At 40.7% G+C, this 17,423-nt stretch overlaps 1 protein-coding gene and 1 non-coding gene across 5 annotated transcripts in view; one reads left to right on the forward strand and one right to left on the reverse strand.

Moving 5' to 3' along the window:
- Positions 1 to 17,423, reverse strand: part of TEDC1 (tubulin epsilon and delta complex 1) — a 151,322-nt gene that overhangs the window by 101,237 nt on the left and 32,662 nt on the right. For 3 of the 4 annotated variants that reach the window (XM_090048657.1, XM_090048658.1, XM_090048660.1), the window contains exons 4-5: positions 11,439 to 11,609; positions 1,843 to 1,941 (exon numbers count right to left, since the gene is read on the reverse strand). In XM_090048657.1, the coding sequence (XP_089904783.1) occupies positions 1,843 to 1,941; positions 11,439 to 11,609 (270 nt within the window). The remainder of the gene's footprint in view (positions 1 to 1,842; positions 1,942 to 11,438; positions 11,610 to 17,423) is intronic. The other variant, XM_090048659.1, reaches the window with a different exon arrangement.
- Positions 6,762 to 6,899, forward strand: LOC149863958 (U4 spliceosomal RNA). Its single transcript, XR_016442795.1, has one exon. It is a non-coding gene; the product is annotated as a U4 spliceosomal RNA (small nuclear RNA).

The raw sequence follows: 17,423 nt of genomic DNA on the forward strand, positions 1-17,423 counted from the left end.
GTTAAAGTGATTGTGAAACTTCTCTAGAAAGGGGTTAGCTAGACTCTTCCATTTAATAAACTGAAGTTTAACATCATAGCTATCTGTATTCAATCACATTTTCTCTGTCAGAATGAAATCTCTTGTTTTATTATAGGAAAGAACAAGTTCTCTCACAGGAAATCTTTGATGAAAATGAATTCTTCTCTTCTGTAAAACTAGCCCAATGTCTTTTCTATAGCAGCTAATTTTTGACACTTTGATCCACTTCACATTTCTATCCTTTGAAGGATACCTGGAACAGGAAATAATTTATAACACCATTCACCAACAGGGTACATTACAATAAGACAAATTGATATGCTGCTCTTTTTATTGATCCATGAAGCTGGTTATTATTCAGGGTAACGTTAATAGAAATGTCACATTACTTTGAGAGAAAAACCTATTTCACAATGTTTATACTAAAACCATTTGGCAATGAACATGCTAACTTATGCTGCTGCCACCTGTGTTGGTATTTAAAAGTCAGAGATTTTGAAGATGCAGAACTCAAGAAATAATCTTTAAAAACAATTGCTAAATTTCCAAAGAGCCCTATTTTGAGCCATATTTATAATAAGCAGAGGGAAGCCAGTATCTGAAATGGTTAATGCCTGCCATTGCACATTAGTTTGTAATCACAGGAATGTTTATAAGTATGAGGCAACTGCATTTTTTAAATTACATTGAGAACATTGTTTTGGGGTAGTATGGCAGAGGGACATAACATTCAGAAACTTTGCAAAAACAGGACAAGGTTTAGGTTCTGTTGGAAGTACAAAGCATCATCCTTCACCAGAATCTCTTTTTATCTGTGCTGACTTGTTTTAAAAATGGGCATGCAACAGCATTTTTAGAAAACCCTCCTGACATTAAAAATTGGATATATGTGCTCTTACAATGCAATTATACTTCTGAACTACTCAGAGCAAAGTACTAAGCCAAAAGAACCTCAGACCCGTATTGATTACAAGCACCAGTCAACATTCACTCACCTCTGAAACTGTTAGAGAATCAGAAAGAAAAAAGATGGAAAAAACTTGTCACCAACTAGTCCTATATCCACTACTAAAGTTACATGGAGATTTTCATATAAACCTTGCCCTGTCTACACCTTTTCCAGTATAAGAAGCTGATCTGAGTATTTTTATGCTCACCTACAGTACCTCACTATGCCTGTAATATAGAGAGAGGAGTTTTTAGCCTGTCCAATGCTGGAAGCCCAGTATTGATGATAGGAAATCGTGTGTGTGTTGCATTTCAAGATAAATGTTAGAAACCACATTTTTTCTCATTGAACAGAGACCAGTATTTAAATAAGGCAGGGCTAACTGGACACCTGCAACTCAAATGCAGGTGTTAATGTAAGCCCCCTGGGCTCCCAGCTGGCCGCCACCCATCTGGCTCTGGCTGCTTGCAGGGAGACGGTCTAGGCTTCCCCTCCTTCCCTCAGATTTCTCTTCCTGTTCGCAGGATGAGCTGAGGTGGGGGCACCCAGACACAGTGCAGCAGTGGGGGCGGGGGATATGCCCACCGGAGTACATTGGGAGGTTGGGGGGGGGAGTGGAGGGGTAGCAGGCAGGGAGCACCACTTTCAGACACCAAGAGGAATTAAGCCAGAAGAAATTTTGAAGACATTAAGTCTCCTGGAAGCAATTTACCCCTGGTTGTTCCCTGGTTATTTTTCTCCCAGAGTGGCCATTTTTGCTGTGGGAGAAAGAACTAAAAAGACTTCCCACTTGTGTTTTCTACTAAGAGAATGGCAATTCTCCTGGTGGAAACAAAATCTGTATATGGCCCTGGTCACTGCAGATGCATTACCTGTTTATAGTTATCAGGTTGTCTAATGAGATCCGTTTCTGTGACAGAAAAATGGCCAATGGTCTGGTCCATATGAGAGCCATTAGTGTAGAAATGAATCTGGAATAAACAAAATGAACACACACAAATAAGTACAGTTGGACCAAAATTATAATTAGATCATGACAGAAAAACAATGGTATTTGAAAGTTGTTTGGTGGCCATTATAAAATAAACTATTGGTCATAGTTCAATTCCCAACAGAAAGATGAATATATAACTGTCATTAACTACTAAATTCGCCCTTCTTATGACAGACTCCAAAAAATCAAAACTTACACGTAAACAGCCTGCTTACTTATACAGTGGTCAGTCCTGCAAACCACTGTTAGCAGAGTGACAAGCAAATATTTGATCTGCTTCTGCCTGGTATAAATCAAAAGCTTTCACTTTCCTAGGTCCATTACCTCACCCCATTACAGAATTCATGTTAAATATTTATAAGGCATTAAAAAATTATGACACATTTACATGCATACCTAAAGTGATACCCACTGTATCGTTCCTGCTCTATTTCCCCGAATGCAAGAAACACTATTCAGCTATAGTAAATCTTTCTACTCCTGAAGTTTATTTTTGGTTAGCTCTTTAATGATTTTGCCAGATACTTGTCCCAGCTGTGTTGGTGATGTTATCATCAATTCTTGAGGAAAAACTGCCCAAGTTAGTCAAGAGAACAATAAAAAGCAATTCTTTCTATTCAATACCAATCCCTTTGTTATAGTAATAACTGAAGCTGTCAGACAAAAAACTAGTGCACATTTGTCATGAAATCATTCATATTTCTCTAATATTTCTTCCAAGATGACAGGAAAATATTTGTTGCTTTTCAAACTTTGCTGTAATATTATCATGCATTCCAACACTGCAAAATCTTTTAAAGTTAATGGATAATGAATAATTATCACCTAGCACTGAACTTAACAAGATTATGGAATTCCTTCCCTGAAATTCTTCTGGTGGCAATTAGATCATACATACTTAGAACTGGAATGAATTTTTTCTCACGCACATTTTCTTCCCTCTAAACCATGCTGCTGCTTCAGCCCTTTACTATTCAACTCCAGACTCTCTTCCACTCCAGGGTATTACAGCTCCTGAATCTTTCAGCATCCTGGAGCTAGGGCTCAAATATGAACCCTTCTAAGTCCCAAACCGTGTTGCATGCATCTTAGGGAAATATCAAAATCTGAGACTTCAAGGCATCTGATAGAGACAGGGTATTTTCTTGGACTAGACCTAAAATAGACACCACCTTAGTTGCAAGTCTTTCCCCTGTCATAAAAGCTTTACCTTCAGCTGGTTTTCATTAGTTCTTTGAAAACCTCTGCAATGTCCATACAGGAGACACCTGCAGATGCTGCACTCATTTGCCAAAAAAAAAAAAAAATTTTGCTGTCCCTAATGGCAAAACAAACCATTTAAACCTTTCAAGGTGAAGATGCCATGTGGCTGGTAGTAAATGTAAAATACAGAATCATAAGCCTCCTTTTTAATATACTATTACCACAATACAATCAAGAATTAGGCTTAAAAGCAGAAAGAATTGCAGGGAAGAAAAACAAGGTCTTAGAGGGTTCAACGTCTGTAAACTACTATGGGAAAAAACTGGACTGACGGCAGGAGGAAGCAGCTCCTTTTATAACCTTGCACCAATGCTCTTCCATGAGATAGCAATATACACAGCCCCAAGCAGCCTTCCTTTGCAGAAAGCCTCAACCTCTTCTCTGAAGATCAGGGAAACCTGTACTGACAGGAATAACCAAAGCAAAGGGATCCAGGGTCCTCTCTGCCAGAGGCCAGAGGCCAGCCCCAATGCTTCAATAGAAGATATAAGCGTTCCACAAAATGCAGTTACAGAATTATCTATCCACAAGGAAATTTTTATCCTAAATCCCATGAACTAGAAGCCGGCTGTGCTCTGAACCATTAAGGTACGCAAACCTTCCAAATTACTTTTTCTTAAAAAAAAAATTACTACTATAACTAGATAGTCTTATGGTCTGGGCTGTGTATCCTTTTTCAAATCCTGCCAAGTGTCTTTGGTATAGATCTGTACGGGCTAATTATTCAGTGTGAGAAAAAATATTTCTTTTTATCACCATTAAAATGATTCAAAGTCATAAAAATAATTCAAGGTTTACAAAAATCTGCCTGACACTAAGAGACTTAGGGCCTATCTATGCATGGGATTATTCATGCTATTCTTAAATAACTGTGGGTGAATATTCTTATTCTAGATTAAAAGTGCCAAAGTGGTTTAAGATGAACAGGAATGTTCTTATTTCAAAATAAGAACATGAAAATTTATTTGGATTATGGTAGGATCTGAACTTAAAGTGTATTACCTATTCCTGAATAACTTCAACTACGAAGAAAGCTCTAAACAAGCTTTTTAGTATGTTCAAGGAAATGGTAAGAAAAGGTTTAAAAACGTTCTACAAATTCATAAACGGAGAGAAAGAATTCTGTTGTATTGAACAACCCTCTGCTATCATCCAACAACACAAAGCTGATGTTAGATAAATGCAGGCTACAAAAAATCCAAGAATAATTAACTATGGACAGAAGTAACAGAGGATTGTGGTAGATTTGTCATTATTTGGAATCTTTACATCAAGAAAGGATGCATCTTTGTAGAAGGGGTGCCCTAGCTCAACCAGAAGTTATTAGGATTGATGAAGGAATTATCTGATATAAATTTCAGGCCTGTGTTACACAGTAATTCTGGGTGGCTCCTGGACTGTCTGCACATTAACATCTGAAACTCTCTAAGCACTCATTAGCCTGCTCAAAGTTATACCACACCAGGGCAGGATTATCTCTGATCCGTTACCCAGCTCATGTTGCACTAAGGTGTAGCCTCTCTAGTAAGTCCTTTCAGAAAAAAGGTCTTTCCTACCTTTAAAAAAGCTAAAAATGTAGAATGCCACTACCTGTTCTGTTTCATTCAATGCCCCCTTTTATATATGATAAGATGAACAGATGTTACCATTTTCTGTATCACTTGCTATTTTGTATATTTATCATGTCTCCTCTCAAAGAGAAGCAACCCTAAAAAATTCTCATTCTCTTCATAGTGAAGTTTAAAGTTTATTCCAATGCCACTAACTACTCTTCTTGCCAACCTCTAATCTTATCCTGCCTGTAGCGTTTATAGACAAACAGTACAGTAGTGCCATGATTCCCATCTTTCCAACATATTTCAGTAATGCCTATCATGTCACAGTCCTGTTCTCCAGCCAGGCATTCTAGATCACCTATGTCTTAACTTAGCATTTTTGTGTACATATAAATACAGTTTTATTTCTTACGCCTATTTTTAAGCCCATAGCCTGGTACCTCTTCAATTTTACCTCTGATCTTGACCTGCCCCTGCTTTAGGACAGTTGCAATTTCTGTCCTAAACTTTACTAGATACTAAGGCATCTGGCAATTTCTAAAGGGAAACCATCATGTTTTCCAGGAATTTGAGCAGATTCTGATACTTCTTTGCATATGCTTTCCTGGCACAAAGTATTTCAGTTTCAGAAACAAAGCTATGTATGTTTACAGTATATGGCTCATTCCTATTTTAACAATGTACATACTTCAAGCAATATTCTCAACATTTAGGAAAACACTAGAAGCAGTCACATCCCAAAAACCAGAATGATTTTTAAGAGCATGGGGTCTGTTTTAGAGAGCTGAAAACACAGAGATGGTCTTTTAGAACCAGTTTGAGTCACACAAACTGAAACCTGGAAAAGTATTACCATCAGTTGGATAAATCAGTGAATCATGAACAGTGCAAATTTTGCTCTTGATTCAAGATACATATGCTGGTAAGTCAGTAAACAGAGTGACTAAAAGCCATAATTATAATTTTGGGAAGAAAGCCCCCTGAAAATCTGTCAGTATAATCAGAAAACATAAAACTCATTAGCCTTTTGCACATGGTGTTTGTGGCTTTGTACTAGAATAGCAAGAGCTCATATGCAAGTCATATTAGGTCAGCTAGATTTCCAAATGAAATAGCTCAGAAACCTCAATCCTCTGACACATAGCAGCTTAGTTTAAATTCTAAAAAAATATGCTAATGCAACAGTATGGCTAAGATTTCTGCATGCAAAGAAATCAAGGAATATATTCATGGTTTATAAAGCAGCTACAGATTGTTCCCTTTGTGCACATGTAGCATTTTTATCATATATGTTAATTACTAAGAATAAATATACATGTGTAATAGAGCCTCATTACAGACAAGTCAAAATTTTACCTTTAAAATTCTCTGTCTTTACTACAATTAAATATCAACCAGAATGTTGCACAATATTATTGCCACTCTTAATTCACACGGTTGGGTCTTGATAGTGGCATGTATATAAAATCATAGATGGCTATCTTCTAAATAGCTCAAAGCTTACTCAGATGCAGAAGCATCCTTAATGGGAACCCTGTCCAAACATCAGAGTGCAGAATTTCGTCTACCATGTTCAAAAATGCATTCTTCTATTATTAGAGACTTTAGGTATGGATCTGGCTGATTTACCTGTGCAATCCATTTCGCTTTCCCCAGTCAAATCTGGCCTATTATAATGAAAAAAGAAAAACTGTTCTGGCTTGCACATCAGTGAAATAACTGTCTTCCTAAAATCAGGATGCAGAATCTCTGTTGTGGACAGTGCTACGCATATGGAAAAAAAATCCCAACCTAGCTTTCAGATCCCAATTTTAAGCAGTTTAAAAAAATCTTCTAAAATAAACTACTTCAATCTGGAAGTTGTATACAATCATGGATGGTTATTTTACTAACAGAAATTCACCTTAAACTTTAATTTTGCAATTTCTGCTTGCTACACCCATAATAGTTTTACAATGGTTGGTTTTACAGCTAATGTAGTAAAGCACACTGGCAGTATCATAGCCAATGAGGTTAATCTGAGGCATAATTATTGCTAATTGAAAATCTTCTTTAAAGTCTCCACATGAAAATCCCAAATTTATTCCCAAATTTAATTACTGTAGGTTTTCATTGATCACACCACCAAACCTGAGCTTGCCTTGTCAGCATGTTTGTTTAATCAATGTCTTTGTTTAATCAATTTCTAATCTGTACCTTAAAAACTGTGTGTTCATATTCAAGGCCCCAGATTCAGATTGTTTTTGTATCCTCTATTGGGTTCTTTCATTACCAGTGACAGGATGAATCAGTGTTCTGATGGTAGGTTATGAACCCTTTTTTCTTCTAACCAATTCAAATCTAGGAGAACCTCAAATCCAGTATTTGAGGAGAAGAAGAGGTAACAGTTTCATAACATTTCCATATCAACTGAAAACCACTACAATTAGTGACATTCTTGGTGATTTTAGTAGAAAAGTATGGACTTGAATCAGCTACAACAGGAACATTAAACTCACCCAATCCTGCCAGCTAGATGAGGGACTGGGCCCACAGACCAGCCCCACATGCTGGACCCAGCACAGGCACCAGGACCTTTCCAGCAAGAGTGCCACACATATCACACGCTCCAGACCAGCCCCATGTGCTACGTATAGCGCACACTCTGGACCAGCCCTGCATGCAGTCTGCACACCAGCTCCATCCTGTCCACAGCATGTGCCAGCCCAGCTCTACATGCAAGGCCAGGGCCAGACCCAAAGACAGCACCATGGGCCAGATTATAGGCCTCTGCAGGCTGGATTTGGCCCATGGGCCCTATCTTTGACACCCCTGAATTATAAGAATCAATCACCATTTACCCTTCTAGGTCAAGTTCAGAGGACATTTCTTGTGGGAGGTATGTAGCAATGCTGTACCTGATCTGTCGTTATATGAAGGGGTTCAGTCCCTAGGATTGGAAATCAGCTATCTTGGTCCAGCAATAAATTAATTACAACACAAAAATGTAGCCACAGGAGAATCTTGAGATTGCAGCAATAGATTTAACAATTCAAACCAAGAAAGCATTCTCACTCAAAACCCTCTTATTTGACACAACTTTCTGTTATAAGCTACCCTCTGGGCTCCAAATTCTCAGACTTAGTTTTAGCTTCAAGGAGACTTAACTCCATGAAGGCTAAAAATGATTCCATTTCAGTTATTGGATCATGTAAAATAGGTCTTTCATCAGTGAAGACATTTTTCCCCCCTTCCCCTCCTTGGTCATCAATGTTATCAGCTGGCAATTGGGACTCTGAGACTTCCCTTCCACTTTGACAGGCAGTGATATTCCTAGACAGGCATGGACCTCTACCTGACTCAAGAAGTCTATGGGCCAACGAGAGGCAAAGCGCTGCTTGACCTGGTACTGGCTACGGGGGACGACCTAATCGGCGACCTAGTGATTGATGGGAAGTTGGGTGACAGCGACCACGAGCTGATCACCTTCACCATCCGCCATAAAGCTGGCCAGTCAGTCAGCAACACAGAAGTCCTTGACTTCAGAAAAGCCGACTTTGATAAGCTCAAGAGGCTAGTCGGTCAGGCCCTCAGGGACCATGACCCCAGGGAGATGGGAGTTCAAGAAGAGTGGTTGCTTCTCAAGGAAGCGATCCTCAGTGCACAAGCTAAATCTATTCCAACACGGAGGAAAGGCAGCAAGAAGGCACAGCAGCCCCCCTGGCTCTCCAGAGACCTAGCGGACCTACTGCGGGTAAAAAGGAAAGCCTACAAAGGATGGAGGACGGGATTCACCTCCAAGGAGGATTACTCCGCGCTGGTCCGGTCCTGCAGGGACCAAACCAGGAAAGCCAAGGCTGCAACTGAACTCCAACTAGCTTCAGGCATCAAGGACAACAAAAAGTCCTTTTTCAGATATGTGGGGAGCCAGAGGAAAAGCAAGGGCAATGTTGGACCCCTGCTAAACCAGATGGGACAACTGACGCCCAGGAAAAAGCCAACCTATTAAATAGGTACTTTGCGTCAGTCTTTCATCAGTCACATGGGACGCCCAGGCCTGCTATGGGACAGGGAGATTCGGGTGTTGGGGATCCCCTACCCTCCATCAATGCTGACCTCGTGAAGGAACACCTTGAGAAGCTGGATACCTTCAAGTCAGCCAGCCCTGATAATCTGCACCCCAGGGTACTCAAGGAGCTGGCGAGCGTCATAGCCCAGCCCCTGGCACGGATCTTTGAAAACTCCTGGCGCTCTGGTGTAGTGCCCGAAGACTGGAAGAAGGCCAATGTGGTGCCGATCTTCAAGAAAGGGAGGAGAGTGGATCCGGCTAACTACAGGCCCATTAGCCTGACTTCTATCCTGGGGAAGATCTTAGAAAAGTTTATTAAGGAGGCCATCCTTGAGGGACTGGCCCAGGCTAACATTCTAAGGGACAGCCAGCACGGGTTTGTTGCGGGTAAGTCTTGTTTGACCAATCTCATTTCCTTCTATGACCAGGTGACCTATCACCTGGACAAGGGAGAACAGATTGATGTCATATATCTTGACTTCAAAAAAGCTTTTGATCTGGTATCCCATGATCACCTCTTGGCCAAACTGGCTAGTTGTGGCCTTGGCTCCACCACAATCTGCTGGCTGGGAAATTGGCTTCGTGGTCGGACCCAGAGGGTTGTGATTGATGGCAGTCACTCATCATGGTGCCCTGTGACCAGTGGGGTCCCTCAAGGCTCTGTCCTGGGACCCATACTGTTCAACATCTTCATTAACGATGTGGACATTGGAGTTAGGAGTGGACTGGCCAAGTTCGCCGATGACACCAAACTTTGGGGCAAAGCATCCACGCCAGAAGATAGGCGGGTGATCCAGGCTGACCTGGACAAGCTCAGCAAATGGGTGGACGAGAACCTGATGGTGTTTAACACCGATAAATGCAGGGTTCTCCACCTTGGGAGGAAAAACCTGCAGCATCCTTATAGGCTCGGCAGTGCTACGTTGGTTAGCACTACAGAAGAAAAAGACTTGGGGGTCATCATTGACCACAAGATGAACATGAGTCTGCAATGCGATGCTGCGGCTAGTAAAGCGACCAAAATGCTGGCGTGCATCCATAGATGCTTCTCGAGCAAATACCGGCACGTCATTCTCCCCTTGTACTCGGCCTTGGTGAGGCAGCAGCTGGAGTACTGCGTCCAGTTTTGGGCTCCACAATTCAAAAAGGATGTGGAGAAGCTTGAGAGAGTCCAGAGGAGAGCCACGCGCATGATCAGAGGTCAGGAAAACAGATCTAACGATGACAGGCTGAGAGCCATGGGACTCTTTAGCCTGGAAAAGCGTAGGCTCAGGGGTGATCTGATGGCCACCTATAAGTTTATCAGGGGTGACCACCAGGATCTGGGGGAACGTCTGTTCACCAGAGCGCCCCAAGGGATGACGAGGTCAAACGGTCACAAACTCCTGCAAGACCGTTTCAGGCTGGACATAAGGAAGAATTTCTTTACTGTCCAAGCCCCCAAGGTCTGGAACAGTCTGCCAGCGGAGGTGGTTCAAGCGCCTACATTGAACACCTTCAAGAGCAAATTGGATGCTTATCTTGCTGGGATCCTATGACCCCAGCTGACTTCCTGCCCTTTGGGCAGGGGGCTGGACTCGATGATCTCCCGAGGTCCCTTCCAGCCCTAATGTCTATGAAATCTATGAAATCTATGAAATTTGCACATTTCCCCAAAAAACAGAGGCTTGAATGGAAAATGACCTACAACTTCAACTGCGCAGAGGCTACTGCACTGCCATGATCTGAAATGGTGCTAGCTTTGTGTGTTTAATTCAGATCATCACTGCTATCTTAACAAGGACTGCACTAAATTTGGCAATCACTGCAACTTTGTACATGATAGCTGCCGCCAATGTTTATAAACAGCAATGTAACAGATGGTTGGGTTTTTCTGCCATATTTCTGAATATCTGAAAGTAACCTAACCTTTTGTCTTGTCCAAACAGCTCCCATTAAAAGGAATACAAAGAACCAACTCAGATATATGCTGACACAGGGCTGTCCAATATAGGCAAAGCCACATACCACGTAGGCCACACGCCACAGAGGTGGGTCTGTGGGATCCTGTCCCCTTCTCCACTTGGTACATGGGCCATGAAGGTGGTACACAGCCACTCACTTGGTGGCACAAAGCCCTGTTACTTGGTCTATACAGGCAACGCACAGATCCCCAAGTTCCCCTCCCAAGCCTAACTGCATGGGCTGAGCAAGCTGTGCTGGTGGCACACAGCCCTCCCACTTCGTCACGAAGGCTACACCAGCAGCATGCAGACCCCTCACCACATGGCAGGAGAGGCAGGTGCTGGGGCCCATGCATCACACATTAGCTGGTCACAGGCCACACAGCTCATGGGTCACCAACTGGACCACCCTGTTCAGATCTATCTTGAGTGAGCCCACCTGGGGGTGGTAAATATGCAAACCTGGATCCTAGTAAAAATTGTAACATTCTGGGCATTAATTTTGTTTAAGTGAGTGAAAACAAGTACGTTTATTTTTTAACAAGTCTCCATTTACCTCCCTGATGTGAAAAACCTGGGATACGCCTTATTCATACATCTGAGATTTACTGGTAGAGCCTCAAAAACATGACACAGTTCAACTGCAAGTTAAAAGAATGTTTACCTTATACAAGAGTTTGCATTGCTCCTGATAATCAACATGCAAACTCCGCCACTGGAACCGCAACCTGCCATTTAACCACTGTAGGTATCTGATATCCACTTCATTTTTCAGGCCAGGCTCTGGTGCTAATTCAGTCATGCCCTTCCAGCTCTTCAAGAGATTATCTCCACACTAAAAGCAGAAGACAGAATGGTCTGAATTATCTTCCACATTTTTGAGTCACTAGGCAGTAAATACCATGCAGAATGAACAGGACAAGGACCAGCCAGGTGAAACAAATAGAGGGAAAAAGAGAAGCATAAATGCTAGAGAGGATGTAGAGAAACATGGATCTTTCTGCACATATACTGAAAATGCCCTATGTTAACAGTGCTTTGGAGGCAAATAAATAGAATTTACGAAATAAGTCAGGCTACTCAGAAAACCTTTAGCATTTCTATCAGGTTATAGTCTCATGGGTCCAGCTAAATCCTAATTGTAATGGCATTTCCTTCCTTCTGAATCCTGAATAACAACTGGTGGTTTTAAGGGAAATCAGACTTCTCCAAGTTTTTTTTTTTTCCCACCTAAATCAATAGTTATGCTCATTGATTTTTAGACTATTAGGAATGGATCAGATACAGCATCCAAAGATACTACATTGCATACAGATCAACAGAGAAATGCTGTCAAGGTAAGTTTAAAACCAAACTCAACCAAAAAAACATGACCAGACAAAAAGGAATTATATGCATGAGTTCTATCTGAAGGGCTCGCATGACGCTCTCTCATGGTCTCTAAGGGAGAAGCTTTAACATGATAACCAAAAAAATGATATTTAACTGCATACAAGGAAACATCCAATCCCATGGGATACCACAATTCAGCTAAAGGAGTAAAACTCTCTGGAAGAATCTGATTTTCACTATCTTTATTGGTAGCTTGGGCTACAGGAAAAATAGAAAAAGCAATCAATCTGGAAACAGCACTGCACAGTGCCCACCCTAGACCAGCTGGAGCTGGCACCCAGTCCTGTACGCAGGAGGGAGGGAAAGGCCTGTGGGTCTGATTCAGCTAGTGGGACTGGACCTGTGGATTGGTCCCACACCAAACATCTGGCTCCTGGGGCCAGATAGATTTGACAACCCTGCTATAAGGCTGTAAATGACAAGTAATTTCAACCCTGAATGAAACAAGATGACAGTCACAACATTTTTGCCACATTTATATAGCTACAGGAGCATGCAGATGTAATAGCTGCATTGTAACAGCTTATCCCAGTATCATTCCATACCTGTATAACTGTCATGCCTGTCCACACTACCAGAGGAAGAGATCACACAGGCCACAGAACCTAAAAAGCAACCAGGTGTCCTACACTATAAGAAACCTGCATATTATCTATAAATACACAAATGTTGGTCTGATTGTCTAGCAAAGCACTAGGACTGTGGGTCTTTAACTTGTTCTGTGACAGAACCTGAGCATACGAACTAGCCACTGGTATTTTTTTGCTAATTTGTCTGTTTTACTGGTAGTACTGAGTTCAGTTCTCTACACATTTTTGCTCAGACAGTATTGCCTTTGTGTTAGAAGGGAAAAGCAGTCACCTTGCCTGGATCCCACTTGCCCAGAAATTCATCACAGTCGTCTCTTTTCTAAATAACTATTGGCAGACTCACCTAAACAGTACTGCAGCATTGGTCCAGGGCACCCTTGTGGCTCAGCTGGTTTTGCCAATATTAATAGGCGCTGCTGAGCTATGAAACTATGAAGGTTAGTGGTCTCCAAACATGACAATGCAAACAACTAGATACTAATAATTATCTTGGGGAAGGAAGCCACAGTTGTGTTAAAATAAATGAAGGAGTTACAACCTCAAAGATATTATGTGACATACAAGACTCTACTTTCCCTATCACACCAGACATCTTATACTAGATTCTGCTTTTTCTGTCTTTTACAGCAAAAGTCTTAACAAAGCCCCCTGGATTAGAGGTTTCAGAACTACACACATGCTGCTCCCATGGGGATTTACCTAAAACAGAATGGTATTATCGTAAATTCAATTGCTTGCAAGAGCAGTGACAAACACCATGTGGAGCTAATTTTATTGTAGCAATTTTCTTTATTAATATTAAAACAAGAAAGTCCCTGCATTTTTAACAGAATCTGTTTCAAATACTTATTTCATACAAACTGCACAAAATACTTATGCCTGCAATGAAATACTTGGTCTCTCATAAAGTAAACAAGCAAAGGGGGCCTTGAATATTGTATTGTGACCTCAATTTCAGTCCTCTGTCTCTACAGTCTAGACCTATTTACAGCTTTTCCCAGCTCTAGCCTATGCTTTGAATATTTCCATGCATTTATCTAATCTGTTCAGCAATATAGGTATATACTCAATCTCACTTCTGCATGCATTGTGTTGGCAACACAGAAAGCATAGCAAAGGCAGCTACGCAAGACTCCAGATACCCTCCTCTTAGCTGAATGCTTGAAAGCAGTAACAGTAGTGCTCTCTTTATAGTCGTACGCAGCCAGAAGACTTAAGAGTCTAAATTCAATCCAATTCCACCCTGGTCAAGCCCTTGAAAAACAGTTAATACAACGCTAGATGGGTCATCCCCTTGCTTTACTGCTTTTTGTGAGTGAGTCTTTAAGGTTAAGATGATGGCCTGTCACAAAGATAGCTGCATTCATGGTTTTACACTTTACAGGGACTTGAGCAGGGTGGAATAGGATCATACTTAGTTGCAAAAAGGTGGAACAGGATTGGGCTCCAACATTCTGAAATACAGCCATTACCATAGCATGTGAAAATGTATATAAATTATTATTTTAAATGGGAAAAAATGTTTTTTTTCTTTAGTCACCCCTGCTCAAAAAACTAATTTTGTTTGAAATTATCCCCAGTGCCCCTCAGACAGCCAATACCTAATGCTTTTAAGAAATACAGAAAACTTCAGTGTAAAAAATGAATTGCCTAGAGGGACAAGATTGTGCATAAAAATAAGCGGCTAACACAAAATACTATTGCCATCCTACCAGTGTCATTACCAAGAGCACAATATTGAATGCTCCTCTGTTTTTTTCATCTTCAATGCGTTTTCCAAACATTATTGAATAATTGCTAAGAATGACAACCTTAACAATGAATGTACTGTCACAGCCTCATAAACCTAACATTTTTTATCTGCTTTGCCTTTAAATTACAAAAATGTATTTTAAAATACAATATTAATAACTTAACAAATAAAAGAGCTAGTGCTGACAGCTGGCTGAGTGGATTCTACTTTCCCCTAGAGTTCCAATGGGACCTCTGTTTCATCAGTGGCATTCTTCAGAGTTACAAGCTCCATTGGCTAGGCTAGCATAGATTTTTGGATCCTAAAATATAATTCTAAAAACAAGTCAAAGTATGTATTGGATATGAACAGAACCATATTTAAAATTGCTTGGGAGCTGTAAGCATTAACAGTTGTACTTGCTGACCTTCTAAGCAAGTACAAAGCACTAGCTTAAACTGAGAAGTTGCTATTACTTGCAAGCTCTTCTGGCATGCAACTCACAGAAGGGGGCAGCTGGCATATACTGTCCTGACTCCATCAATGGCAAGAGACACTAACTCAGGCTGAGATCCACATTTTTATATACATCTATATATATCAGAGTGCAAAGTACAGAATGACCCAATGCAGAATATAAGGACTCTCGTGAAAACCAGGAAACACCTCCAAATTTTATCTTGCTCTACATTATGCACCCGTATCCCAGTTTCTGAATGTTATGAAAGTAGAGAGAAAGATTTCCAGAAACCTGAAGCAGGGTATTGGGCCTTTTGCTGCTCTGAAAGATGGAGTAGTTTTATTAAGAAAGATCTAACCACTCATTTTCAGTTAGCGAGTTTAAATTAGCTTTATCCTGACCAAGATGAAACTTCTGATGGGCAAAGTCTCAGCTGCCTGCATTGGACCATGATGACGTTGTCTTACCAATGGTTCTTCCACATCAGCATTCAGTTCCAAAAAACACTAGAATGCTGATATTCCTGAAGCGCCTTAGTTTCATGGGACCAGCAGGGATGCAGATGTAATGACATGGGTGATTGGCCATTATTTTCCTTAAGCCCTATTCATCTCTTTTTTTTTCTTCCCCTTCTGAGTTCAACAAGATACCAGCTATCTTTTTGCGACAAGAAAATCTTAGCACTTGACCTGCTTAGTATGGGAAGCATTATTATTTAAATTACTTACGGCTCCAAAGTTCAAACCAAAATCAAAGACCCACTGAGTCAACCATTGTACAGAAACACAGGAAGGAACACGCCTCCCCTCGCCAAGCTTACTGTCTCCCTAGAGAAGACAAAGAGTGGAACAAAAAGAAGAATGATTATCCCATTATACAACTAGGTTATTTAAAAAAAAAAAAACAGTGATTGAGTGACCTGCTCAGTCACAAAGAAAGTCTGCGGCAGAGTCAGAAACTAAATCCAGATTTCATGAGTCATAGATCAGTGCCTGAACTACAAGCGCCCCCTTACATTTTTAAATACAGGATATCTTTAACTCCCACCACATACAGGCGATGAACACATCTGATGCTAATAACCTCTACATTCGTATAGACTAGCTTTGGATAGCAGCAGGTAACCCAAATGACTGATTTACAGACCTTCACCCTTAAGCAACTTTTTAAAAGGAGGACCATGGCTCTATGATCCATGGTAACATACAGAAGAGTACAGTAAAAGATCCTCTGAGGCAGGAAAGAGTAAAGCATGATATAACTGTTTTGCCAGCAAGATCTTTTGACTGAAGTTGGTAGCATAGATCAAGAATGGGGCTGCCGTGTAGCTGATGAGAGAACCCTACAGGCCTATGGATTCAACCAGAGACCAAAGTCAAAGCAAAGTAGAATGAGCAAATGCCACCTTAGCTAATATATCTCACAAAGAGCTTATCAACACAGGAAAGTTTTACTAGTCAAAGTTTTACCCACTTTAAGGATACTTATCAAACTTTTTGCTGTGTTTTGCTTTTTTTGTCTAGCTTAAGCCTCTTCCCAAGTGATAAACTAAACAAAAAAAGGGGGGGGGGCACTCTTATATTTAAATAAAAATGCACAATCAAAAAGGTTGCACAAGTATAACTATATCACTTTTAATTCGCACCTTATTTTACACCAAAAATCTTTCCCATACCAATAAGGCAGTATTTTTGTGGACAACTCACTGCTATCAAACTCAGGATTGGAAAGACTGTTTCTCTTTTGAGACCTAAGCCATTTTTAAGTGCTTTTTTAGTATGCAATTGCCTATGTTCTGCAGAAAATCAAAGAGCAGCATTACTGAGCAGGATTAGAACAGGCAACAAAGACTTCAATTATATAAATTGTTCATCAAAGAATAAATGTACATTTCATGGACATGGATAAATGCGATTTCAGACAGACGGTTATGTGAAAAGGGGGTGACTGCTAATTATTCCAGTCTGCCTGCTAAGAGGCAGGTATCCTGGCCCTGAGGAACAGGGCTTTGAGATAGCCCTGCCCTATTATCTACATCTTTTGTCAATGGGCATCTTCCTTATTTTTCACAATGGAAATTACTATAAAGTAGAATTCCCCACAGATTCAGGGAGATCCTGAGGGAAATTAAAACCCTGCCTTATAATACACTATCTGTAGCAGTGCATAGAACCTTTGTGGCACAGTCACATTTTCCTGTAAGTTTTCTTCACTTTTCCAATTCACAGATACTAAATGCTTATGTTTCCTCAGGTTTTACGTCAATAAACCCATGGTGCTGCTAAAATGGCATACTCTGCTATTCTACCCTATATGTGCAATGAGAAAAGGAAAGAACTATGCTTTCTGCATTGCTGTAAAAACAAGCCTAATATAAGCTGGTTCACCTTAAAGATGCTCTTTTGTGATTATGAGCTGCCATCTGTTGGTCAGTTAAAGAAACCAAGAATGGCTGGCTCATACTTAGACTTTTGC

Source organism: Crocodylus siamensis, chromosome 5 (genome assembly GCF_052110815.1).
Source record: "Crocodylus siamensis isolate JL-2025a chromosome 5, ASM5211081v1, whole genome shotgun sequence".
Classification (NCBI taxonomy): Eukaryota; Metazoa; Chordata; order Crocodylia; family Crocodylidae; genus Crocodylus; species Crocodylus siamensis.